The sequence below is a fragment of the Drosophila kikkawai genome, chromosome X, assembly GCF_030179895.1.
Source record: "Drosophila kikkawai strain 14028-0561.14 chromosome X, DkikHiC1v2, whole genome shotgun sequence".
Classification (NCBI taxonomy): Eukaryota; Metazoa; Arthropoda; class Insecta; order Diptera; family Drosophilidae; genus Drosophila; species Drosophila kikkawai.
In genome coordinates this window covers 12,067,739-12,094,892 of record NC_091733.1, presented here as the reverse complement: position 1 = coordinate 12,094,892, position 27,154 = coordinate 12,067,739, and the positions used below count along the sequence as shown (strand labels likewise).

At 43.9% G+C, this 27,154-nt stretch overlaps 5 protein-coding genes across 9 annotated transcripts in view; 2 read left to right on the top strand and 3 right to left on the bottom strand.

Annotated features, from left to right (window-relative positions):
• The window catches only part of baz (par-3 family cell polarity regulator), a 46,823-nt gene extending 41,772 nt beyond the window's left edge, over window positions 1–5,051 (bottom strand). The window contains exon 1 of one of the 2 annotated variants that reach the window (XM_041774896.2): window positions 3,798–5,051. In XM_041774896.2, coding sequence (XP_041630830.1) covers window positions 3,798–3,917 — 120 coding nt within the window. In that variant the 5' untranslated portion in view covers window positions 3,918–5,051. The remainder of the gene's footprint in view (window positions 1–3,797) is intronic. The other variant, XM_041774897.2, reaches the window with a different exon arrangement.
• Window positions 5,052–5,483: 432 nt separating this feature from the next.
• LOC108083597 (CXXC-type zinc finger protein 1-like) lies at window positions 5,484–8,118 on the top strand. The gene is made up of 4 exons (XM_070288687.1): window positions 5,484–5,642; window positions 5,698–5,831; window positions 5,892–6,561; window positions 6,622–8,118. The coding sequence occupies exons 1-4, from the start codon at window positions 5,613–5,615 to the stop codon at window positions 8,020–8,022; spliced, it is 2,235 nt and encodes a 744-aa protein (XP_070144788.1). The 5' UTR covers window positions 5,484–5,612; the 3' UTR covers window positions 8,023–8,118.
• An 814-nt stretch (window positions 8,119–8,932) lies between these two features.
• Erk7 (Extracellularly regulated kinase 7) lies at window positions 8,933–16,536 on the top strand. Its single transcript, XM_017179454.3, has 9 exons — window positions 8,933–9,445; window positions 9,514–9,638; window positions 11,647–12,162; window positions 12,366–12,556; window positions 12,628–12,834; window positions 12,905–13,051; window positions 13,112–13,208; window positions 13,270–13,751; window positions 14,605–16,536. The coding sequence occupies exons 3-9, from the start codon at window positions 11,851–11,853 to the stop codon at window positions 16,451–16,453; spliced, it is 3,285 nt and encodes a 1,094-aa protein (XP_017034943.1). The 5' UTR covers window positions 8,933–9,445; window positions 9,514–9,638; window positions 11,647–11,850; the 3' UTR covers window positions 16,454–16,536.
• A 1,512-nt stretch (window positions 16,537–18,048) lies between these two features.
• ric8a (ric8 guanine nucleotide exchange factor A) lies at window positions 18,049–20,192 on the bottom strand. The gene is made up of 2 exons (XM_017179429.3): window positions 20,007–20,192; window positions 18,049–19,945 (listed from the first exon to the last, which is right to left on the bottom strand). The coding sequence occupies exons 1-2, from the start codon at window positions 20,085–20,087 to the stop codon at window positions 18,305–18,307; spliced, it is 1,722 nt and encodes a 573-aa protein (XP_017034918.1). The 5' UTR covers window positions 20,088–20,192; the 3' UTR covers window positions 18,049–18,304.
• A 792-nt stretch (window positions 20,193–20,984) lies between these two features.
• LOC108083521 (kelch-like protein 5) lies at window positions 20,985–26,802 on the bottom strand. 4 transcript variants are annotated; one of them, XM_017179351.3, is made up of 7 exons: window positions 26,671–26,802; window positions 25,872–26,562; window positions 23,540–24,583; window positions 23,254–23,461; window positions 23,031–23,153; window positions 22,740–22,976; window positions 20,985–21,349 (listed from the first exon to the last, which is right to left on the bottom strand). In XM_017179351.3, the coding sequence occupies exons 2-7, from the start codon at window positions 26,129–26,131 to the stop codon at window positions 21,257–21,259; spliced, it is 1,965 nt and encodes a 654-aa protein (XP_017034840.1). In that variant the 5' UTR covers window positions 26,132–26,562; window positions 26,671–26,802; the 3' UTR covers window positions 20,985–21,256. The 4 variants fall into 4 exon arrangements, with proteins under 4 accessions (XP_017034840.1, XP_070144067.1, XP_070144066.1 ...); XM_070287966.1 differs by lacking the exons at window positions 25,872–26,562; window positions 26,671–26,802 and adding exons at window positions 24,730–24,846; window positions 24,938–25,252; XM_070287965.1 differs by lacking the exons at window positions 25,872–26,562; window positions 26,671–26,802 and adding an exon at window positions 24,701–25,252.
• Window positions 26,803–27,154: the final 352 nt, after the last annotated feature.

The window sequence follows — 27,154 nt, the reverse complement described above, 5'->3', positions numbered from 1 at the left end:
TAAATAAACAAATGAGCAAAGACAAGTCATACCCCTCGCCATAATTTTCGCTTTATTTGATAAGACGTAACGCCCACTAAAGTCGAGTTTGAACAAAGGAAAGCGGTTAACGCATGGCTTTTACCACGAAACCGAAACGTAAAACTATTTCTTTATGAGAGTAGTATTTCATAATTTAACACATAGAACCTCTTTAACTTTACCATATTCACCATATGGTTGCACTTCTGGCACTGCAAAAATAATACTCTTATATAAAAGCTATGATTAAATATTTTTCCAGTTACTCAAGGTTATTGAGACCTTTCCCCCTATATAATGTTTGTTTAACACCAGATACTCTTCAAGTTACTGGATGTTTTTGAACTCCTCCTTTTCAATAGCAAGCTTTATTTGCAATACCAAACTTTAACAGCAAAGGAATCGTATTGCCTTAAAGTTTAAACTGAAGTTAACACCAAATGCGAGTTTGTTTATTCTTTATTTTTTGCCACATGAGAAAAGAATCAAGTTCTCGGAATAGGGCTGGTTCCGAAAAACGCCAACAAGTTCAGGTGTGCCACCGCGCACAGCACTTGTAAACAAACAAGTCTTTAGTTTTAATTTTGTTCTTTTCTAGTAATATTTTGCAGCTGTTTGTAGGCTTGCAAAGTTTCAAGTTAATAACTTGAACAATTTTAGAGTTTCTGAGCAACTTTTGTGCTTTGCAAAGACAAATGTTGAAATTTATGTACATCAAAGTTTATACCTAAGTGGTTTTTTATTTATTCTTCAAAAATTAACGTTGAAAACATTTGTTATACATTTTAAGCTACTGTCTTTTTGTATAATCTAGTTTTGCTTATGTTATTAGTTAAATTTATCAAATTTCTCTTGATTCCCTTTGGAAGAACCCGAGTTACAAGAGAACATTGTAGCAGTTTTGCGATTATCACACTTTTAAAATGTTAAACTTGACAGGATAATACATATTTCCTTTTTTAATTTTAACATTTATTCACCCATATGGTCTAGATATTTTTAATATTTTTTCCTCATATCTTTTACGTAGAAAAATTTGTATTAAATTTTGTACTGATGTAAAAGGGATTATTGTTATTTAATATGGTTTTTCTCAGTTTATTAGCTACCAATACCAATTTTTTTTTTAATCCCTCTAAAAGAAGCAGAGTTAGAGAAGAACATTGGGACTGAAGTGCGATTATCTCACATGGCAAATATTTCAATGTTATAAAGTACATTTACATATCTTCGAATTGCACTAGGTCACTTGGTAACAGACTATATTTTCACCTCTTCTTCCTATTCTCGTTCTCCTCTGCACTTCACACAGTTGAGCTTGCACATGTTGGTCCCAAAAAGATAAAGAACCTAAAAGCGAAAATGCGAAAAGAAAAAAAAACCGAAAACAAAACAAAGCAACGATCGCACAGCTGCAAATGGAAACGGAATCGTGGAAATTAATAAAAAATACAATTTTATTTCATGTGCCAGAAGAATTCAAAGTGCAGCTTCATAGTATATATGCAAGTGTCATTTGATTTCGCTGATCTTGCAAAAATATACTTGAGAAAATAACAATAGAAGTGTGAACATGGAGAAGTTTTTAAAATTTTAAACTTCAAGACATTCCTGAAGGGATAAAAGGACTTCCTGTAATGCCATTCCTTTTAAAATAGATATGCTTAAGGTTGCTTTTTGCCAACTTCTTGGCCCTAATTATATTCGTATAAGAAAGCCTTAAATTGCATAATTAGCAAGTTGGATCGTTCGGGGTTTTGGGGTCTGGAATCGACCGGCGCACGTGATCGCGAAATGGAAAGCGTCTTATCTTGGCCGCTTCTTAACCCCTCTGATCTGCTTTTCCACCTTTTTCTTTCTTTTTTTTTTTGCATTTAATTGCATCTGACACAGTTTCGTCTTTTGGCCAGACAATGAAAGCAAACGAAAATTCACACACGTTGCAACAGATCAGGCACCACAGGCCCCTTCTACCATATTCAAGCCGCGATCTCCTCCTCTGGGGATACCAAGAGCCACACCGGAAATTCAAGACCACTGTGGCAATTTTTCAGGTGAGAGGAACAGCCTGCTGTTTTGGACTTTTTACGGTTTGGGAAAACTCCTAATTAGTGCAGCATTTTCTTTCATTAAACACTACAATAAGGCACTTAAATGCCTGGAAAATTGGCAGGCGGATTTGATTATTCATCATAGTTCTTAGTTAATATATATATTTTAATATTATTAATATTATATATGCACTTTTAAAAGATGGATTATATCTTTTATTAAACAGAAAATTATTTAGAGTATTTTATTCAAGTTCTTAATATTAGTTATGTTATATTATATTTCACTTTCAAGTTTTTTAAATGCTAGTTTTAAGGAGTTTCTCTAAAGGGAAATACTTGTAGTTATTGCATAACTTTCGGTGGGAATTTTTTAAGCACTTCACACCAAAGAGAAGTTCTTTCAAAGTTCTAATAGGAAGTTCCAATATTCCCGGGCACTCTACAGTCTACATAATGACTTAATCGCCCCAAAGACCCAATGAAAAACACACAACTCATAATCATTACCAAAAAAACAAGATTCCCCTTGCACCGAAATTGATTTCGAATCAGAATTTTCTCCGGAAAATCTCTGGAAGTCGGCGATTATCGCGGTGGAACCTTTGTCTTGCCCTTTTGATTAATTATATAGGGGAGCCAAGCCCGAGACCCCAACGAATTTCAGATGTTATTTCTGATTAATTAAGGTCTCTCTGTAAAGTGCATTTCTCGCTTTTCTCCCTTTTTTTGGTTACCTGTCGCCCTCTATTTGTCTCTTTCCCCCCCTTTCTCTCTGAAATCGGGTTCAAGCGAGTTCAAAAAGAAATAAAAATGTTCTTTTGATTCTCGGCTGACTTTTATTATAATTCTTCGAGTCGAGTCTTCTTGAATTCTCTTATTTCTTCTTCGATTTGTTTGTTGTTGTTATCATCTTGGCTCGATGGTTGTTTTCTTTTTTCCTCCGTCATTTGTATACTGTTTTTATTCGATTTTTTTTTTACCGAAAATAATTATATAAAAAGACAAGAATTACTTGACAATTTTAAACATTATTCATACATTTTTTCGATGAAATTAAAACACTTTTAGCCGCACACTCTACCTTTTTATAATAAGTTTTTGGTGTACAGGGTATGCTAGTTTCGACTCTTTTATTTGTTAACATTTTTTTTAGCTTTTGGCTTATCATTATTCAAATATTTTACCTAGACATATGTACATAACATACACACATGTGTCTGTTTTTCCTCATCTCCGCTTTATCTGTATCCCCCGACTTGTTCCCATTCCTATTCCCCCTTCCCATTCAACCGATAAGCGCCGCTGAAGAACCTTTTTTCGGTTTAATTCTGGGTTTTCGGGTTCGTTTTTTTTTTTTTAATTTTTCCTGTGTAATTACATCACTCTCAAGTGCAGCATTTCCGCCCTTAAGACGAATTGTTTACGGAACTGCCTGAGAAATGGGCTGGAGTTGAGTTTTTGGTCTACCGCTTCCAGTGGAAAGATCTTTTCTTGAGAAGAGACTAAATATACAGAAAGAGAATGTTACAAAAAATTTATACATATATGAAATATTAATAAAAAGTATTAGGGAAAACCCCTAAAACTTCAATATCGTATTATACAACAGCTACTACTTCGGTTTTCAAATGTCAAATTTTAAGGACCAAGGATTTTTTTTAAAAGTATATATTTTTGAATTAAATATCTTCACACAATCAAGGATCAAGGGTTATATCTTACCTTTCCTGCTGCCTTGATGTAGCGACGCGTTGCCTCCTTGACCAAATCGCTGACCAAGAGGTCGCCGGAACCGCAGGGAACCAGAATGCGAACGTCGCCGAAACAAACAGTGACCTTCATGGTTGGCCTTTTTGTTAATTTGTATTTTTTAATTAATGATTTTTACTTAAATTTTCGTTAAAGATTTATCGCTGCAATGCACTTTCTATTTTGCACATAACTAACACACGCGATTAAATTATATTACGTTTATTGCTCGATTTATTTTGATTTTCTTTGAAATTTTCGAATTTTCCAACTATTTTTTTATGCTCGCCTGCCTACAGCCGTAAGCTGTGTTTGTTGTTGTTGTTGTTGCGACCGCAACATGATGCTGCATCTCCTTTGCCTCCTCTGCTTCTTCTTTAGCTCCCTCTCTCGCGCTCGCTCGCTCTCCCGCTTTGTGTTTTTGTAGTCTTCCGTTTGTTAGGCAGCTGCATCCAAAGTTGGTCTAGGGTGGCGGCATGAGTGCGAGCAGGATGGCTGCGTGCCTGCGGAAAGGATCGCCGCACTTGACAGCTGTACGTGCGCGGCGCTCTTGCTGTCCCCCTCTGGCGCACAGTGCTCTAGTATGTGTGCTGTGCTGCTCTGTTGGGCTCTATCAAAAATTCCAGGATGCCTCTATTTCGTAACTCTCTTTTTGGTTTTCCTTGTTATTTATTTTGCGTTTTGCTATCTAGATTGCTTTTTGTTTTAGCATATTTCACCGTCACCGCCGCGTTGTTATTGTTTTTGCCTGTGTTTGTGTGATTCATACACGCGCGCTCACACAAAAACGAGTTACAACAACGCGAAAAAGGTAAAAACAACAACGGGCCAAGATCAGCGGAAACGCCGTAACAAAAGGAAAAACGAAATGCCAAGCTCAAACACAAGCAAAACACCATTTATTCGGCATATTTTATTCAGCTGAATGTCTGATTTTCATTTTCTGCTGCCACCTTCTCGAATTTGTTTTGATCCTACCAACAAATCGGCATATATTACGGCTGTACGATCATTTTTCAGCGTTGCTTTGTCGTGTCTTTCGTGTCGGTTATCTCCTTCGTTTGTTTTTCGAGTCGCTTATTTGTTAACACTTTTAATCAATATTTCTGCACTTATTCGCCGTACGTATTATTTGAACTTAAAAAAAATAAACAAAAACTGCACGAGCCGCCAGTCAAACATCGCGCTGCGACTTTTTTTTCGTTGAATTTTTTTTCGAATGCGCTTTGCACTCGTATTTATAAACGTCCACACAAAAATTTGGGCCTAAAAAATCTGAAAAAATGGAAATCCCTAAAAAATCCACATCTGACACTCGAACCACACCCGATACCACAACCTCTGGTCACCCAGATGAGAGTAATAGAGTTTAACAGAATTTTCTGTTAAAATAAGAGCCCAACAGAATTTTGCTTATGGAATTCCCAAATTGAGAGGGATTTTAACAGAAATTTCTGTTCAAATGAGAGGAAAGAAGAAGAGAGAATAACAGAGAGAGCGAAAAAAGCTCAAATCTAGCTAAATAGCTAGACGGGTTAGCTATAAAATTTGGCCCTAAAAAATCTCAAAAAGATGAAATTTCCCCCTAAAAAAAATCCACACCCGATACTCGAACCACATCTGCTATTCGTTACTAAAATATACCAAAAATTCGTTTTTCGCGTCTCTAAATACGGTCACATTCCATCCCCAATTTTTTTTTTTTGTTATTTTGCTGGGATTTGGACGTGTGTATTAATTAGTTTAAAATAATTAAGCAAGTAGGAGCTCCTACCCCACTGGCGCGGCATGGCGGACAAGAAGAAGTACAAGAAAACCGTAAGCTATCCAGAAACGCACTCGCCACGCATGTAACTTTAATGTCCAACCGCAGAAAGAGGAGATCCGGCGGGAAATCGCTCGCGAGTTTGATCTGCCGGAGCGCAAGTCCAAGATAGCCACGATACTCAAGCAGGAGGACCAGGCCTACTGCATCTGCCGCACCTCAGACTGTTCCCGGTTTATGATGTGAGCATGGCCCGGAGGCACCCCATCTCCCTCGTTACTCACTTTCTTGTGCGCTTCCAGAGGCTGTGATGGCTGCGAGGAGTGGTATCATGGCGACTGCATTGGCATCACCGAGAAGGAGGCCAAGCACATCAAGCAGTACTACTGCCGGCGCTGCAAGAGGGAGAATCCCGAGCTGCAGACCATCTTTCGCTTGGTGGCCACCGAACGGGCTGCCGCCTCGAATGCCGCTTCAACCAGCCTGAGTGCCTCGGGCTCGGGTCCGCCTGGGGCGCCGCCCGGTGGCGGAGGACCTCCGTTGCCACCGCCATCGGCGCCGCTCAAGCGCAAGAGCAGCAGCGCCCGGGAGGCCAAGGCCGGCAGGCGCTGCGGCACCTGCGAGGGATGCCGGCGTCCCAACTGCAACCAGTGCGATGCCTGCCGGGTTCGCGCTGGCCACAAGCCGCGCTGCATCTACCGCACCTGCGTCAACCAGCCGGCCGCCGCCGCCGAGCCTGCCCCCTCTCAGTCGGGGACAGGGGGAAGGAAGCGCGAAAAGGCGTCCGCCGCCAAGGCTCGCAAGGCGAAGGTCGGCACAAAGCGGGCCGCCAGTCCAGAGGTGTACCTCAATCCCGAGCTGGAGGGCACGCGTCAGTGCCACGGTCCCGGCTGCTGCTGCCAGGCGCGGCCGCAGAGCAAGTACTGCAGCGACAAGTGCGGCTTGAACTTGGCCACCAATCGCATCTTCCAGGTAGATCGATCCGCTTGAGAACTGAATAGGACTTTGCTCTCAATCATTCGCCTATTCCAGGTTCTGCCGCAGCGCCTGCAGGAATGGAATCTGACGCCGTGCCATGCCGCCGAGGAGACCCGCAAGCAGCTGGAGAGCATCCGTCAGAAGCAGGCACTGGTGCGCTTCGCCCTCGCCGAGCTGGAAAAGCGCTGCGACGAGCTAAACATGGTAGTGGAACGAGCCAAGCGTAGCTCCATCGACACGCCGGGACCTCATGACACCGGCGATGCGGAGGATGAGCAGAGCATGTACTGCATCACCTGCGGCCACGAGATCCACTCGCGCACTGCCATCAAGCACATGGAGAAGTGCTTCAACAAGTACGAGTCGCAGGCCAGCTTTGGCAGCATCTTCCAGACCCGCATGGAGGGCAACAATATGTTCTGTGACTTTTACAATCCGGCCAGCAAGACCTATTGCAAGCGTCTGCGCGTGCTCTGTCCGGAGCACAGCAAGGATCCGAAGGTGAGCGACACCGATGTCTGCGGCGCCCCCCTGGTGAACAATGTCTTCAATCCGACGGGTCAGTTCTGTCGGGCGCCCAAGAAGAACTGCTTCAAGCACTATGCCTGGGAGAAGATCCGACGGGCAGAGATTGATCTGGAGCGTGTCCGCCAGTGGCTCAAGATGGATGATTTGATGGAGCAGGAGCGCATGCTGCGACAGCAGTTAACATCCCGGGCGAATCTATTGGGACTAATGCTGCACTCCACCTACAATCATGAGGTGATGGATGAGCTGGTGCGCAAGCAGCAAGAGCATTTGGCGGAGTTTGAAAAGCAGAAGCGCCGTCGGCAGCAGCTCCAGGCGAACCAGAAACTGATGCAGGAGAAGCAACAGCAATTCCAGCAGCAGCCGGCTGACCAGCTGCAGCAGCCTGTCCAGCCGCAGCAGCAGCCTATCCAGGTGCAGCAGCAGCCTGTCCAGCCGCAGCAGCAGCCTATCCAGGTGCAGCAGCAGCCTATCCAGGTGCAGCAGCAGCCTGTCCAGCCGCAGCACCAGCGTATCCAGCAGCCACTCCAACAGCAACAACAGCAACTTCAGCAGCAGCAGCAGCAACTTTATAAGCAGCAACAGCAACTTCAACAGCAGCAAATGCAGCAAGTTCAGCAGCAGCAACTTCATCAGCAGCAACAGCAACTTCAGCAGCATCAACTTCAACAGCTGCAGCTACTCCAGAAGCAGCAGCAACTGCAACAGCCACAGCACCTGCAACAGCCACAACAGCAGCAACAGAAACTCCAACAGGAACTACAGCAGCAGAAACAGAAACTCCATCATCAGCAGTTACTCCAGCAGCAGAATCTGAAACAGCAGCAGGAGGTCCAGCAGATGCATCAGCAACTCAAGCTGGAGCAGATCCAGAAGCAACAGCAGCAGCTCCAGCAGAAGCTCTTCTATCAGCAGCACAAGTCCTAGAGTTTCAAATCCTTTTAAGAGTGTAGACAAAAAAAAGCAAACAAAAACAAAACCAATAAATTGACATGCAAGAAATCCCCTTTTTGTACAAGAGAATCCCACAGTGTTTTTATTTCTCCGACTCCGACTCCTGCTCCTTGCTCCTTGCTCGGGTGTCCTGTTCCCACGGGCAACCTGATAACACATTCCGGCCAAGGAAGAGGTTGGGTTGCTATGCGCCGGCTTCACGGTTGGGTACGCCCATGTTTGTTATTGAAAACTAAGCATCAAATATGCATTTATTGATAGCAACCCGGCCCATAAAAGGGAAACTCCATAATGGGCCAGCCAGGCGCAGGGATATCATTTACACTTGAAAGGGAATGGATAACTAACCAGTGTTTCTTGAATAAACAAATGTATACCCTTGCTGGGTATTATCTTAGTCAGTTTAGTTTAGTTTTAGTATATATATTCTTGATCAGTATCAACAGCCAAGTCGATCTGGCCATGTCAGTCCATCAGGTATAAGGTAATTGTAATGAAATTTATTATTATATTTTCTTCAGCCTTTATATTTATAATGTTTATTATATTTGATATTTCAAATCTAAAATATAGTTCCTTTATACGACTCGACATTTTATTTGAATTGAATTTAACCCTAAGAAATTCAGGACACTACCCAAGTTGATTGTGAATCCAAACGAGGGTGAATGATCCCATACAAGTCCTGTAGGAACTCTATAAACTTGGAAACGATGGAAACTATCGAACACAAGGGCATTTTAGACGGGGGAGAGCCCTAGAGTCCTGGTGCAGTGCAGTTTCGATCGAAACGGAACGGAAACGTAGTAGTAGCTCCAAAAACCAGAAAATAAAAAAAATAAAGAAAACATAGTTGCCGTGGCCTTTACTGGACTGGACGCGTCAGTCAAACAATGCCTTATGGCAGTTCTAGTCCGAAATTTTTCACCTTCACACACGATCTGATGATTCCAAAATATTATTAAAAAAAAAAGGACACAAACACATTTTCCCGTATACCGTTCGATATTTATTCCAAAAACGTTTTTGCAAAATCGGAGCCAAAGCCGAAGTCCAAGTTGGAGACGAAGAAAGCGTCGGCTAACTGCCACTCAAAAGGAACGCATCCAATGTCGTTATATTCATCAATTCAAGTCAAATCGGTGCAAAAATTTGTCGCGCGCCTTGTCCGCGAGTGAAATATTCAAATTTTCCTGTCACAGCAGGTGATCGGTTATCTCCGGTGTTATCTCTTCATGATCCAAAAATCGTGAGTGAGTGTGCGGATAGAACGGAGATATATCGAAGTTAAATAGTTGGGAGTGCATAGCAGTGAGGGATTTCGTTTTGGTTGTTTTAAGTTCTTGTTCAGTTTTTGTGGAGTGTTTCGTGGAACAACTCAAATCAAGTTTTTCAGGTTAGTCCTACTAATTAATATAGCATTTGATCTTTTTATACATAATCCTTAATTCTTAATCCTTACAGTTCATGTTGTTGCGTTACCTATTCTATGCATATATTTTTTAGTTTATATTTTAAGCAAAAGACCAAACAGAGAGCCGGTGTACCATCCGGCACTCCATCCATCATCCTTTCGCCTTCCCTTCCAGGTAAGTGACGTGTGCTGCTCCACTTGAAAACTTTTGGGCCAAATTCAATCGGTCTACTGCTGTTGTTGCTCTGGGTTTACACTGGCTAACATCAAGTAAGTGTGGGTATTCAAATAAGATAAATATGTACCATTTTTTGTACATATATTCAAACCATAAGCATTCATTTATTTTCCAATTTATGGAAGACTTTCAGGTACAAATGAACCTTGTCTTTCTTTCCATGAGCTGATTTTTCCTTTCCAATTCATGGAAGACTTCCAGGTATAAATGAATACTGTCTTCCTTTCCATGCACTTTTAAATGAGTCCTATAATTTTAGGAACTCTGAAACTATGTGAAGATCATTTACATCATCCTTAAAAGTTGAAATATCGAAATCTACGAAAGTTTAGGGGCTTTTTTTTAATCAATTTTTTTGTTTGTTGTCCTGTGTGCTTCGTGCATACGTACACACATACAAACACATGTAGAAGTACTTGTGCCTATTTATTTGTTAAACAAATTCATTTGCCATTGTTTTGCTGGCGATTCTTGGATTGCATGCCGCCTACTTTGATTTGATTGTTTTGCGGGCAATATGTAGGCACAGTTGAGGTCAAAATACTAGCACTTTTGTTGACAGTTTAGCCTAGTTTAAATATTTATAATAAATAAATTAAATATATATGTATATAATATTTATATAAATATATAAAATGTATAACAGATTTATGTGTAAGTCCTGTTTTTTTGTTAGAGAAATATTCACTTACACAATTATTTTCTTAAATTTTTTTTTATATTAATAAAAACTACAAATTATTATTTATTATTAATAATTATACAAAAAAAAAACAAATTTTTTAAACTAAAATAAATAATTTTTTGTAAACTTTTAAAGTAAATTGTTTATTAATTGAAAAGCTCAGATTTTTATTATTAATTTAGGTAAATTCATATTTTCTTCCTTATTTAAAATTAAAATTAGTACATTTCCACAATGCACTTTTTCTAAACATTGAGATTTTTTAGTTATTAATTGTTCGTTGCTATAATTACGACCGCCACTGTTTGTGGGAGGCACGGCACATGACGTTGCCCTGGGCACTTGAGGGTCGGTCCATTGTAGGTATTCGTAGGCCAATTGGATTTGGGGTTTTCGTTTTCGCTTTCGGTAGCTCTCTCCCCGATCGATCTAACAATAATTCGGTTTCAATCAAGCCTCGCCTCGCGATTTATTTATTCGTTTGGTTTTATTTACCGATTTCACGATTTTTATTTGTGCGCTCTCGTTACGGCTGTTGTTCCGTTTCCGTTATTTTTTGCACATACACAGAGAAAAAAATCTAATGGAGTTTACGAGTTCGGTTTTAATTTTTGTTCTCTTGGGGAAGAGGGGGTTTATAATGTATATATTGTATATAAGATGTTGGTAGACAATTGTAGCTATTTAAAGTAATTACTTAAATTTCTAAACAACATTATCAGACGAGTCGATCTAGACATAACCTTCTTTGTTTTAAGAATATTACTGCATATATGTATACATCGCTAGGAAATATTAAGAAATTATTAAAAACTAATGAAAACTTTTCTAAATTTATACATAACTTCAGGTTTCAGATTTTAAAATTACTAAATCATTTATAAAAAATGTTTAACTAAACCGAAATCTGGATATGAGCGTTTCTAAAGATTTCAAATCAAGTAAAAACTTTCCAAAAGTAGGCTATAAAATCTTTTGTGATATATTTTCTCTGCAATCCTTTCGCTTTTCAATTCAGTACTAGTTTTCTTTTCGGTGTACCCCAACCCAGTTGCCGCTTAATTTTATTTTACATACTTGATGCCGTTTGCATATGAGAGCTGGCACGCGAGGAGCCAGTTGCTCCTCCATTTGGAGCCACAAAACCACTCGGGGCAGCAACAGCAGCAGCTGCTCGGTTTGGCTTGGCTCTTGCCGCGCCACAGTGATCACCCGCTAAGGAGTTACTAACCAGCTTGTCCCCTTTCCATTCAATTACAGTGAGGCGACACGGAGACTGAATTAAGGGCCTAGGTCGGGCGGAAGAGTCCCATATCCATCAAATTGGCGCCGGTCCAGGAAACCGGTGATGTCTTCGCCGGTGATGGCGTCGCCCATTTCGGCAAGTCCTCCTCCGCGGTAGGCAATCGTGGTCTGTCCGTTAAGCAGGTGATCGAGAAGGTATTCCACAAGCATAAGCAGCAGATGCAACGGAAGCTGGAGCCGAATCACAACAACAACAACAAGCACAAGGAGCGAGACAACGCGAGCCAGGACAAAGATAAGGACAAAGACAAAGACAAGGATAAGGATAAGGACAAGAATAGAGACAAGGATAAGGACAAGCATAGACCCAAGGATAAGGACAAGACTAGAGACAAGACTAAGGACAAGGATCGGCTGAAGCTAGGTCTGGCGATTGGAAAAATAATGACCTCGCAACCGGTGATCACTGCCGAGGAGCAACGCATACATGAGCTGGATCAGGATGTGGAGCGGATATTTGATGTGAGAAAGGTGAGTACAGAATTACAGGGAATCTTTTTGTATACAAAAATCTATCAAATTAATTTCAAATCACTTGTAATCAAGTCTTTAATTAGGCTACAAATTGTTGCTTTTGAGGGGAAAGACCTAACATAGTTGCATACTTTTAGGCACATTGTGAAAGGGATTTTAATTCAGCAATTTATTTTTACAAGAGTTTTTATATATTTTAGCGCCTGGGCAAAGGAGCCTATGGCATCGTTTGGAAGGCCATCGAACGGGAAAAGAAGAGCACGGTGGCCCTCAAGAAAATCTTCGATGCCTTCCGTGATGAAACGGATGCCCAGCGCACCTATCGCGAGGTGGTCTTCCTGCGCGCCTTTCGCCACCATCCGAATATAATCCGTCTGATGAATGTATATAAGTGGGTCCTTGTGACTTTCAAATTATTTTCCTGGTGACTTCATCTATGACTCTGCTCCTATCTATTTTCAGGGCCGGCAATAATTTAGACTTTTATTTGGTTTTTGAATTCATGGAAAGCGACCTGCACAATGTCATTAAGCGGGGCGATATCCTGAAGGACATACACAAGCAGTTCATTATGTACCAGCTGGTCAATGCCATCAAGTACATGCACTCGGGCAATGTCGTCCACAGGGACCTGAAGCCGAGCAACATCCTGATAGACAGCAAGTGCAGGTGAGCTCTCTCAGATTCCATCGAAATTATGTATGTCTCTGTAGACTCAAGGATTCTTTTGCAATCCTAGACTTAAGGTGGCCGATTTCGGCCTGGCCCGTACACTGTACAAAAAGCGTAACACCGATTTTGATGACCTGGAGCATGGAGCCATGTTGACGGACTATGTGGCCACGCGTTGGTATCGCGCTCCCGAAATCCTGGTGGCCAGTCGCACGTGAGTCTTGGCCTTGGAATACTCTCTGGGAGCTTTGTAACTCTACCAGCACTCTACTAGGTATACCAAGGCCATCGATATGTGGAGTCTGGGCTGCATTCTGGGCGAGATGATCAGACAAAAGCCGCTATTCCAGGGCACCAGTACCATCAACCAAGTGAGACTCCAACCAACTGCCTCTGGGGAAAACCCTCAACCTAAACCTAAACCCCTTACAGATAGAGAAGATCGTGTCTGCTCTGCCGGATGTGACCCAGCAGGACATTGATTCCATTGGTGCCAGCTTTGGGACGGTTTTGCTCAGCAAAAAGATCAATCGGGATCGTCGCCACTCCTTGGAGGACATGCTGCGCCACTGCAGCGATGAAGCCATGTCCCTGTTAAAATCCCTCCTGGTACTGGACCCGCATCGACGGCTCACGGCCAAGGCGGCCATGCTGCATCCGTATGTGACGCGCTTTCGTACCGCCTCCGCGGACATGGAGCTCCGATCGGATGTGCATCCGCCGCTAAGGGACGAAGTGCGCTACAACATCAACGAGTACCGGTCGAATCTGTACGATACCATTTGCCACGAGTCATGGAGCAGTGGACGTTCGGAGAGGACCACCTCGTCATCAAGCAATCGAGATACGGCAACAACGACAACGACGACGACTACGACGACAAAGAAGCCCTCGCGATCCGTCTCGCGGACCAGGTGAGTGCGAGAGTGTGGCTTGGGTAAGAGATATAGGGTTCGCCATTCGCTGGGTTCGGGGCTGGTGGAGCTTCTCTAGCCGCTCGTCCCCTCTTCTAGGTACCGCCGTCCCTAGCATCGGCGTGCCACATCCACTGCCAACCCCATAAAAGTCCCAGTTGCCAGAGCAGCGAGCAGCACCAAGCAGCTGGAGGGCAACTCCTGCGCATCTGCCTCCACCTCCACAGACTCAGCTGTAGTGGCACAGGCACAGTCCAAGGAGCGCCAGCATCGCTCCAGACATCGGACATTGCCGCATCCGCGTCGCCCCAATCAGCGCCAGAGCCAATAGGATGAGATTTAATAGTATTTAAGATACGAGATTATCAAGAATATTTTTTAGGAAGAAGCTTAGTTAGAGGTGTCTTATGGGTTTAAAATATAAGTAGGTTACTGCTTATAATTTTCAAACCAAACCAAACCAAAACTTAATTATAGTTGTAATAACTTAAAGTAATCTTATAGTTTTTATTATAAAATTACAACTAATTATGAATTTGAATAGTTAAGATTAAGTACTTATATGCCCTATATGATTATAATCATATTTATGTGGATACAAAAGATCATTCAGATATCTTTTCTCTTATGCTGTATCACCTCTATCTTCTATTTAATATTTTAACATTTAAAACTACAAAATTACCTCAAAAAGAATATATAGATATTTAATCATATCAATTTTAAAGTTCATTAAAACTTTATTGAAAACCAAATCTCATATATCCCCATCACTCTCCCATTGACACCTTTCGCTCCTCTGATGAAACACTTGTACAACTCATCCCAATCCACATCCCCCCGCCTCCCTTAGGACACTTAGTGCCAACCAGACGACAAGCAAACTGGCAACGGTGGCGACAATGGCGGCAGCCGCAGTGGCGGCGGTCAGGAAGACGGATCTCAATCTGGGCGTGAGCACAGTGCAGCGCAACATAACCCAAAACTGGGCAGGGGCAGGGAGCGAGCAGAAGAGGACCTCATCCTCGCCGAAGCAGTCGGCGCCTGAACAGACGCATGTCAAGGATGTGCCACAAAATGGACGCACCAGCCACAATCATCAATCATCGTCAGCGCATCCCAAGCGGCCAGTAGCCGCCGTGCCAGCAAGAACGGCTTCTCCGTTGGACGCCAAACTAAAACTCACTGCCGAGGCTGCGATGGCTATGCGCCGGGAACTGGACGGTATGGCGGCCACGGCGCCACGCTCAAAGATTCCCATATGGCATTCGCAGAAGGTAACACACAACCAGTTCCATGATAAGGCCGAGGCGCAGGTAAAGGCGCTGCTCAACACCAGACTGCCCCCCTACACCGACCAGTTGGAGAAGGTGAAGTGGGGCGATAAGCTGGCGGGTGGTGGTGATCTAGCCTCACCTAAAGATCTTCAGGGGATGTTGGCGCGGACGCGAATTCTCCGCAAGATGGAGAAGGAGAGGGAGAAGAAGCCGCAGGATAAGACGGAAGAGACGCAGTTGGAGCAGAAGAGGGAGAAGGAGAAGAAGGACAAGAGGGATATGGATCGGGAGAGGGAACGGCATCGAGACAGAGGCAGGGACAGGGAAAAGTATACCCAAGAGCCTTCACAGTGCCATCATCTGAGCAAGAACACCAGGCCAGCTTTAGAGCCACGTCAGCATAGGGTCGTTGAGGTCCAGCGGCAGGAGTCGACAGTCGAGGAGATGAAGCGCCGCCGGCACAAAGAGGAGAAGCAGCTGGCGCGGCTTAAAACAGAGCCAGAGGAGCTGCGGGTAAGAATGGAGGCCACCAAAAAGGACAAGGAGCGAAGGCGGCATATGGGCACCCATATGGGGGCACGGTGCCAGCGTCTCATACAGCTTTCCAACAAGGGCACCACGGACATGGTCCTGCAGCTGATGACCCGCAAGCTGCAGAGGCTCAGCGAGCAGAAGGAGCTGGTGCAGGCGGAAAAAAAGCAAAACTCCTGCAGATCAGACACACTCCAGCAGCTGGAAAACGGCACAGTTTGGTGCTATCGCACACGTATCGCCAACCTGGAGGCCGAGATGGCCAAGTGCAAGGAGCAGTTGTTGAAATTTCTCGTTGAGAATCAGGACATGCTTACCCATCGCCGGCTGCGCCATCACTTTAATCTGCTGAAGCCCAAGAAGGAGGAGCTGGCGGCGGCGGCGGCCCAAGGCGACGGAGCCAGCGGCGATGCGGGTGCAACAGTTCTGATCCCGGATCCCGAACAGAGCTACGAGTCCTTTCGCCGGGAGCAGGACAAGCTGAGGCACTTGCAGCTCCAGGAGTTTCTGGCCCGCGACGAAAGCAATGACTACGAGCTGCCCAATCTGGGCAATGTATACAAGGCCAAGAGCTATCACTCCTTTACCCAGTCTTTTTTCAGAGGATCGCCGGTATCATCGCCGGATTCCGGCTTGTCAAATTCCCAGGAGGCGGAGTACACCGGCACCCATGCTGATCCCAGCATTCACAAGTGTGACAAGCTATATCCCAGCCACTCCATGATCAGACTGCTGGCCATGAACAAGGGACAAGGCGATGGGCCGAAACAGGAGCATCATCATCATCGCCAGCACAAGTACCATAAGCACCAGCAGCAGTCGAACGACCAAAAGCGGATGCGTCCACAGGATATACAGGAGGCTCAGTTCCTGCCCCGTAGGAACCACTTATGAAGACCAGGGATTCGATCTCTTACTTAACGGGACGTAATATACTATGTATACATATATGAAATGTGCATTACCCAAGTCTTGGATATTTGTTGCGAGTTTGTTATTCCCTTTCATATATATATTGGTAATGGGAAATTATAGATTAACTTAAGTGTGACGCTATTGTTCACTTCACCCCGAGAGTTAAGTATCTTTTTGTAGGAGAACTTTAAAATTTAAGATCTTAATTTTAAATGCATTTTTTTTTTGTAACTAAAAGTAGGCTAGGAATTCCACAGAGGTTAGTTCCCTATTAAAGTTGTTTTTATTTATTTAGGGGTTGGTTTTTAGAGGCTATTTAATTATTAACTTTATATATAGACGCTATATTAAAAATATCCCATAAGATCATAATATATATATATATATTTCTTATCCTAAGCTCACTTGGATAACTCATTTACAAAACACAGATTTCAAGATTTATCGAAGAGCGGAAATCCTGTTTTCAAAATTATAACATTTGATTGATAAAAAAAACCCCTATAATCATAAAAAATGTGTTTAGATTTTCGATAATCTGATCTAGTTAAATATTAATATAATGTATTCGAGGGCTGAAATCTCTTTAAAAGGCATCTAAAAGTAGGCTATAAAAACATTAAGATGCCAAATTCAATGCAGAAACATTTTATAGCATACTTTTGGGTCACTTTTTAAAAGAGATTTCAAAACGCATAGGATTTTTGGTATGTCAAGAAAAAAGCATTTTCAGTATTTCGACCCTTTAAAACAATTAAATTTGATTTGCAAGACATTGATTGATTTATTGTTAAGCTTAGGATAGTCACACTTAAGTATTAGCATACACACACACACACACGCACACACAACGGCAACAATTATAATGATGTATTGTTGTACATACATAACACATATATATGTATGTATGTATATATATATATAGTGGATCTTCTACCGCTATAGCAAATTGAACACAATAAAGCTCTATATAGGTAATATTTCCTGTATATAGATCTTAAAACAGCTCTGGAATGGGTTCTACTTTTCTCAGCGGAACTTACAAGATCGATTATTTATGGGGTGTTATGGGGTTTACCCTCCATAACTCTCGTTCGTTTTGTAGATCTAAGAGTTACATGATTAGCTTAGGGAGTTGAGAGTGAAGTGGATCGTTTTTAATATGTGTATATATATATATATATATATATATATATATCTCATTCCTCGGAACTCGCCATGGTAAGTGTATAATTGGAGTTTATATAAATATAGAGACATGCACTTAGCTAAGTATTAGTACGAGGATTAGTCAAAATTGTTCTATATAAAAGAATTCAGTTTTGGTTTCCTTCCCTTCGCACTGCCCAAAGTCGGAAGACGATCCAAACGATTGTTTTGCATTTTTGTATTGTTTGTTATCCGAGTCTGCGAGCGGTACGTTATCTATGGGATGCTATGATATCGGCTCCAAATGGCAACGAAATGCTAAGAAATACTATAGTATACATTTCACTAGCAATGCTCGAATAGGTTTTATAAAAATACGTTAAGAGGGCCGATAAGTAAATCATCGATTAATAATGCAATAATAATGCTGTGGCTGTGAAACAATCTCGAGAATATATATCCCCTTTTGGAATAGGATCAAAGGATACAATACAATGCGAGGTTATTGAAAGCAAACTGTCTTGACCCTGTTCCCCGTTTTGGAACACATTTAAAGCTACAAAATCTATGGCCTTGCTGTGAATTAAATGCTTACGTTGATTATTTGGTAGCTCTGTGTTTTGGAAGCGTTGCCATAGCATGGCCCTCTAGATATCCTCTGTCACCCCAGCAAACTTCAGCTTAGGTCTTACGCTTCTGATCGAGCTGCTGCTGCGGCAGCTCCTCCTGCAGCTGAAGGATATGCTCCAGCGGCTGCGGTCGCCCATCCTTGTCGATCAGCGCCGGCTTAACGATGCCGCCCTGACGCAACTGCTCAATGAGATTGACCAGCTGCATGGCCTCGTACTCCTTCTGCTCCTCGCTCATCTCGTCCAGCGGATTGGGCTTGCTGCGCGGCTCCACACAGCCCAGGACTGGATTGATGCCCTGCTGCTGTTGCTTGTACTCCTCGGTGTCGCTGTCCTCGCTGTCCGACGAGTAGTCGGCGCCCTCCACTCGCCGGCAATCGAGTATGCCCCGCTTGGCAAACAGTCCGGCGGCATTGCCGTAACCCGTATACTTGATCATGCGGCCCACATCCTCCTTGCAGAGGACAAACAGCAGCTCGGCGGATAGATCGCGCAGGATCATGGCGGGCAGTGTGAGGAAGCGGCACAGATGATTGCGCAACTCTTGGCCAATCTCCGGGCGCTGGCTCACGTCCCGCAGCGGCGGCAGGATCTCCTGTCGCAGATAGTGACGCATCACACGATCGCTGCGGGCACACTTCACCAGCACCGTGAGCACCGGCGACAGCAGCTCGTGGGAACTGGCCTCGGCCTCCTGTTGGGCCAGCGACTGGCGGAGATAGCGTAGCAGCACGGCCAAACTGCGGACATTCCGTTTCTCGTAGCACTGCGAGCAGCACTGGGGAGCCTTGGCCCGGGCACCCGTCTCCTTATCCGTCTCCGCCTGCGTTTCCTTCTCCTGCTCCCGTGACTGCTCTTCCGCATTCGAACAGCGCAGGGTGAGCTCGGTGAGGCAGCTGCCCGAGATATTGGTTAGCAGATTAATGGCATGCGTGACCACGGCTCGCTCCTTGTCGGTGGCCATGTCGCCGAAACGGAGGAGCAGCTCCCTTAGCACGCCCGTCAAATGCAAGCTCTGGATCTCGTACTCGTTGGGACTCTTGTCCGGAGCACTTGTCACATTGAACATCACCTTAAGCAGCTCACAGATGATGTTCAGCTGCTCCTCGCCGGCGACCTCCTCGCCCAGCTTGTCGTCCAGCCACTTGGTCATGTAGGTGAGGCCATTGAGATCGATCTGGAGGCGAGAGCGTGCCGCCGGCTCCAGGGCAGTGAGCAGGAAGAGCAGCTTCATGTCATAGTATTCCAGGGCGCAGGGATGCCGCATTGAGCTGGCCACACGCTTGAGGATGGCGTCCAGACAGTGCTGCCTGAGGCACTGGCGCCGGCAGTCGGAGCTTTGGTAGACCAGATTGCAGAGGCACTTCAGAGCCTCGGCTATAACCTCCGATTGGGCCTTGCTTGGCTCCAGTTGCGGCTCCTCGCGCTCCTGCTGCTTCAGCTCGTCCGGCGTGGCCGGCAGCTTCAAGGAGCTGGCCTCTATCCTGGCCAGCCTCAGCAGGGTGTTCACCTCCTGTTCAATATAGTTCGTCTGCAGGCTGAACTCGTCCCGCGTCAGGATCCGCACTGTGTTCAGGCACTGGGTGTGCAGGTGGCTCAGCCGCTGCTCCTCCAGGATCCCGAAGATGGCCAGCCACAGCTCGTGCCACTGGTTGTCCGTGCGGAAGCTGTCGAAGACCAGCAGATCCGCATTCTGCCGCAACAAAATCCGGTAATTACAGGGTAGAAAATCCGGGAGCTTTGTGCTCTCTCACCTTGGTGTTGAACTCGTCGAGGATGGCCGGGATGTGGTCCGCCTCCTTGGCCTCCAGGCGCTTCAGTTGCTCCGCTTCCATGTCGCCAGCTCCGCGTCTTTTGTTGGCGGATCTTTCGATTTCGGACACGGGAAAAATCTGCGATCTGCTAATTATAATTAGCAACAAATATCAGTGTGACCAGGTGAAAATTTGGATTTTCCCTAAATAATCTGGCAGCACTGGTGCGTTGCCAGACTTCCGCCATAAACTGCTTTGTCCAAACAAGGAACTGCTTGCCGGGTAAGTTTTAGCCGGTAGCGTTGCCGCCTTTTCTGCGCGGCGTTGCCAGATTGTTTGCTAGCTCGCTCTGCTATCGATAACTGTCCGATAACGGTCATCTAAATTTATCAAATTAAAGATGTTTGAAACTAACATAAATCAAATTATTGTTTATTTTTAGACTGCCTTTGAAGTATTTAAAATAAAATAAAGAAATAGAAAATACAAACTTACATAGGCCTTATTGAATTTTTAATATATATAAAAATATATTTTTTAATATTGTTTTTTTATTTATATTTAAAAATATATTCCAATGTGGAATCAAAAATTTTAAAAATGAACATGAGAAGAACTGTTCTCTGGTCTATCAATATGAAGCGTACTAGGACGCGCACCAAAAATTCCCAAGTACGAATTTAACGCCTTAATACAAGTGACTTAATGAATTATTTTTAATGCTAAAAAATTAAAATAAAAAATGTAAATGAAATGTAAAATTAGAATAAATTGTTAACTTAAACTGAAAGATTACAAAATATTTTAACAAATTACTTATTGTATTAAAATATTAAAACTAGAATGAATTGTTGAGTGAAACGGAATAAGCAAAAATATTTCATTAAATTCCTTTCATTAGTTTTATATAGCAATATAAATACCCAATAAAAAATGTCCTTTACTTTCGATGTTCACCTATCCAAAATTCTGGAGAAATAACCGATTTATTTATCGCTTTATTGTACAAAAAATACATTTATGCATAGTGTATGTTTTGTGTAAAAATATATATATATATGTATTTGTATATATTATGTATGTATATGCGTGTAAATATAAAATAATACGTAATATTTGAAATTCTCATCCATATTTTGTATTTTTCTTGTCTGTTGTTTTTGTGTTTTTTTTTCGTAGCTTTGCTTAAAGTTTTATATAGTTTGTTTATCTTGCTTGTTGTTCTGTCTGGTTTTTTTTTTTTTTTGCAATTACATGTGATAGTAGTCGACAAACTCGACAGATCTTGGACGCCTATTTAAGCAGATTGGATCCAATCTCACTGGCTTCCACTTCTTCTTTTTCTACGGAACACACGCGCGCGCGTTTAAATGCAATCAATCGGAAAGGAGGAATCGAGTTTGGAAAAAAGAAAGAAATAAAAAAACATAATAAACAATTAGAAATAAATGCTCGTTTTCTGTACGCACACACACACAGATACTTCAAATACTTACTGGCTAATATATTGAATACAAAAATGACGAAAAATGATGCAATTTGATATCGAAATCATTTGGATAATGCCATACGTTAACATACACATGTATTTACTAACTAAAACTAAGCGCATTCGCAGCTATGTATGTCTTCGTTTTTGATTGTTTTCGTTTTTTTGTTTTTGTTTTTAATGTAGTAGAAATGAACACTTTACATGCAATGTATTATCATTATTTTTCTTTTCTAGTTTTTGAATTTTGGCTTGGCGCAGTCTTATATAGTCTAGGATTTATAGTATAGTATAGTATTCAGACCAGAGCTCGCCACTTAAAAGTTCTTAAGTTCTCTCTCTTTCATTTTCTTACGTTTACTTAAATTGCGAGAGCGAACTTTGTTCTCTTGAGAGAGTTTTTGAATGTTTTCTCTCTACAGAGAGAAACCGCTCTTCTAAGTTTCTGATCGAAAGAAGGTTCTTAAGTTCTCTCTTTCATTTTCTTACGTTTAAATTGCGAGAGCGAAATTCGTTCTCCTGAGAGAGTTTCTGATCGAAAGAAGTTAAACGATCCCTTTACGAGCTCTGATCTTTTATGATGATATCGATGGAGATTTTGGAATGCATTTGGTGTGCCCGTCACCGCATGCGGTGTGTAATGCAAAGCATGGAGTGAGTGCTGGCGATGGGACATATAACTACAAGTTATAAACATTTGTTTACACGTTCGGTTAATTACAGGTAAGTAAGTAAGTAGGTAGGGAGGAGAACGATTTTAGCTTGGAAGCCTCACAGTAGCTGCATGCATTTCTTATATATTTTATGAGATTTCACTGGTTCGTTATAAATGTCTTTGCTTGCTTGAACTTTTTGGAATGGTTACGGGAATGAGTGAGTGAGGCCATATCCGGAGGCTGGGTAGAGTGTCATATACAATAGCAAAAGGGTTTGAAATGTCAGAGAACACAGAGACGAGAGCGAGGCGGCGGCAAATGGTGCTGCTAGCTGCGTTCAGCCGGGTTAAAAGAACACACGAGCAGCGAGCAGCTCACAGCAACAACAGTAACAACAACTACTAAAGAATATTCCGGTTTCAGTGTGAATTTTCGCCAAGTGCATTGACCAATAAAAATTTTGAAAAGTATTCAAAAAAAAAAAAAAGGTTCTCACAAATTTGATATCAATGGTCTTAAACCCTTTGTGGCAATGCATTGGACGAGAGACTACACTGCAACCAAAAGTGGAGTGGGTTTAGACTAAACTGTAGCACTGGGCGGCGGCTGCTGGGCCGCTGGCGGTATAACATTGGGAATGGCCACCACACAGGCACCGGCCCTGGCAAAGGCCATCGGCGCCAGCTCGTTCCATCCATTTCGCACCGGGTCGTACTCCTCCACGTTCCTGAGCGCATGATTGCCATCGTAGCCGCCGACCACAATGAGGCGATCGCCGAGCAGGGCGCAGCCAATAGCATCTCGTCCCAAGGCCAGTGAGCAGATCTGTGTAAGAGCAAACATGTTTAAGATGGACAGCGAGAGGGATAAAGGACTCACCAGTGTCCACGTATCGGTGGCCGGGTCATAGCGCTCCACTGTCTCCGTACGACACACCATAGGATTGCTGGCGGGGCAGTCGTGGCCACCCAGAGCATACAGGAAGCCATTGGCCACCGTCACCTGGCGAATTAATGTTTGTATTAATGTGAAAACCCAAAATATTGTCCCAAAAGAACATCTTAAATTCTATTTAGCTGTAATAACCCCCATTTTTACTTACGCCCACACCTCCGCGTCGTCTGTTCATGGGCGCCAGGAGGCTCCACTTGTTGGTGTGCGGATCGTAGCATTCGATGGAGCGATGACAAACAGAACCATCGCGTCCGCCCACAGCATAAAGGCGGCCGCCTAGCACAGCCACGCCGGCGGTGGAACGCATCGAGGACATGGGTGCCACATAGCTCCAAGTGCGTGCAATGGGATCCCACCTGAAAGGCCATAAAACAAACATATTACAATAGATTCTTTTCATTTCCTGCAGGGCCATTCGCTTCCCCCACACTCACCTCTCCACAGTGTTCAGGTAACTCCAGCCATCGTGACCACCCACCGCATATAGCGGTCCTTCCAGCACCGCCACGCCCAGGCCATGACGTGGCGTGGCCATCGCATTGAGCGGCGCCCAGGCCATCGTATTCAAGTCGAGACTCTCCACGGTATTTAGGGTCTTCAGTCCATCGCGTCCGCCCACCAAGATCAGCTTGTCCTCCATTACAGCGGCGCCGAATTGCAGCCGACGACCGGTCATGTGCTTCCACGATGTCCACTTATCTAGACGCGGACAATAGCTTTCGATGCTAATGGCACCCTTGTGGGCATCCATTCCACCAACGGCCAGGAGACGACCTACTGTGGACTTGCGGGGCGTAGTTCGTTCGGTGGCGATGCGGGACCTACGCTCCGGCATTAGGTGCCACTTGAAGGCCTCCATTACCAACTGCTGGCAGGCATTGGCATTGCACACGTTCTCCACGTGATCCATGATGAAGGTAGGCTGTAGAAGCGGCAGACGCACCAGGGCCAGCAGCTCCGGTATGTGCTGTTCGCGGACAGTGGAGTCGTGGCGAACCCACGACATTAAACTGTGAAAGACATCCTGTTCCGAGGGCACATTGAGATCATCGCTGCACAGCAGCTTGCCCAGTTGATCGGCGTTGAGCTGGAAGAATTCCTGGTTCTGGCACACCTGCATGAAGTACTGGCAGGTGTAGGCCTGCGCCAGTCGGAGCAGCGTGGTGCAGCTTTGCTGCTCCGCAAAGAAGGCGAATCCAAGGCAGTTGGATGGATGAAGCTGGCGGGCTAGGAAATTACAGCAGGCGGTGACCACGTCGTTTAGCTGGAGCAAACAGGCGGTGGCCAGGAGCGTTTCCACGGTATCCTCGCGCATCTCAATGAATCCGGTGTAGCAGTATTGCACCAGCATATGCAGGGCATCGCCATGCACCTCGCCCAGTGTCACCTCCTGCTCATGGGTCTCGCGCAGCGATCCCGTGAACATGGCCGAGAAATAGGCGCTGGATGCCGATAGCACCAAACGATGGGCGGGTACTCTGTGAAATATTCAAATGTTTAAATTTGTAATTAATAAATGTTATGTTTTTATCAAAATTGTAACAAAAATGTTACCATTTCAAAGAACATTACTCAGGAAAATAATATATAACTACCCTATTATTTTGACCCTAGCTGTACGTACAACTCTGTTAGTTTCGAAACGCACTGTAAGTGCACATACTATAGCGTTCTTGCGTCTTTGTTTACCATGGCACAGATCAGCAGGTTTTCACGATCCGCAAAACCGGTTGAGTGCAGGCTGAGGAAATAAAATAATGTTAATGCCGCAACTGCACTGGGGATCGCGGCACAAATCTCAATCGGAAATCGTTGGATCTATGTATCTTTGCCTTTGCTTTTCTTCTTTTTCTCTTGCTTCATGCTGCAGTTGTTTTTGCCCCTCTTCCCTGCCGGCGTCTTCGTCGCTGTCTTTGTTTTGAGATTGATCTTTCGCTGCTGCTGCTGCTGCTGCGTTGCATTGCCATTGTTCTCAAAACAAAAACAAAGCTTTCTCTCTCTCAGCCGCTCAGCCTCTCTCCTCTCTCAAGCTCTTCTGTGCACTCCATTCCGCTCTCTCTCTCTGCACTTTTGCAGCAGTCACAATTAGTGCGACGCGTTCACAGTGACGGCCAAAAGAGTAGCACTTCCCAGGAAGGTATGGCAGCAGGTATTGCTTCAGCGCCATTCAATATTTTTTCTAGTTACCATTAATTTATGAGTTCAATAAACTGGCAAACTTTGCTTGGATCGAATGTACATGTGTGTATTGTGATTGCGATAAACAACTACGTTTTCTTATCTTGTTGATGAGTAAAGAATGTATAATCGGACATGATCAACAATAATGTAATTACAATTTGTTCATGAATATGGTAATATCTGATCAGTTTAAGCCTCTTTTTTCCCTTAAAATCGCTCCCTACTAACCTTTTCTGCGTAAATTAGAAAAACTCTTAGTTAAGGCTTAGTGCGTGTCGCTCCTCCGTGCTATTAACTTGACCACGATTGTCTCTCCCTGCGTGCGTATGTGTCTGTGTTTACTGTTGGAATTGCGTTGGGGACAGCAGCACAGAGAACAGAAACGGAAAACAGACAAAGAACCCAAGTGAATTGCGCCGAAGTAAAGGTCAGCAGAGGAGCGGCAGGGGGCGGTGGAGGCATCACTGGGTAAATGGATGGGGGAGCGGGAGCGAATCGCTAATGAACTTTCCAATTCCAATTCCCATGTCCATTACCATTCCTTTGTCTCGATTAGAGATTCCGGACTTCCCGATCCCAACTCACCGCTTGCCATCGATACCAGCGATGAGGACCACGTCGCAGAGCTGTTGGCTGTCCACGTAAAGCTGCATTCGCTTGAGGATGGTGTCGGCGTGATCGCGGCACCGGAAGACCTCGTCCTGGCTGCCGGCCGAAGTGAGGCTGCCCAGGCTGTAGTCCCTGGAGAGTGACTCCAATGTGTTGTCCCCCAGCATGGAGATGTGGCCGGACGTCGAGGCCGTTGAGTCCCGACTGGGACTCTCCTTTTGATTAACCGCCGACATGGCTCCGCTTCCGCTTCCACTACCACTTCCTCTTCCACTAGCACTTGCACTTGCACTCCTTCCAATTGGCAGTCGGCGAGAGCGGCGAGTTGTTCAGCGCGAGAGAGAGAGGGACGTCTGCATTGGAGCTCCGTCTTGAACGTACTGTCGCACTGCAGATCCCAGATCGGCCGGGAAGCGTATGCTTTGGCGCGGCGCTGGAACTGGGAAGGGGCCAGTGGCGAGGGGGAGCGGTGGTAGGTGGGCCCCACTATAATTTGCAACAAAGAACACAGTGCCTTTGCCTCAATTTGCGCCTGTTTGTGTTTGTGTCGCCCTCTCTCTCTCTCTCTCTCGCTCTCCTTAGCTAGGCCTCTCTTCCTCCGTTGCTCTTTGATTTCTTTTAATTGGTTGGACGCCCCCGCGGAATTGCGTGCTGCGGATCTCTGCAACTGTAAATCGCTTATCAAAACGCTGCGCCACGAGTCTGTCTGTGTTTATATACAACTAACTACAGCTGTTTTAGTGCACTTGTTTTTTTTGTTTTCATTTTTGCTTACTTATTTATTTTGACACACGCGCTAGAGATGGAAGCCATTGGCGTCCCGTGGCGACAAGTCGATAACAATACCGTTAATGGCGTTGCCAGTTAACTGACTTTGGGCTTGATTTAATAATAATATTTATAATAAACCTTAAATTAGGTAGCCTTCTGGTTGGTAGGTCATTTAAAATAGAAACCAACTAATTTTGCAAGGAATTTTACTTGTGGAGTTATTTGTATAAAATTTGCGTATTAATTCTAAGCAAATCGATAATAGTGTTGCCACATAACTGTAATTTTTTTGGGGGGTTAGGCGCGAAGTTGTAAAAATTCAAATTAAAAGACTTATATATAAATTTTATTACAATAAAAAATAGAAGTCCTAAATCATACAGCTACCATAGGAACGATCGAGATAATATAATAAAACTTTAGCTTTCACTAATTTCAAGCATTTCCTTTAATTTTATAATTTTGATTTTATTTTTATGAAAATCGGA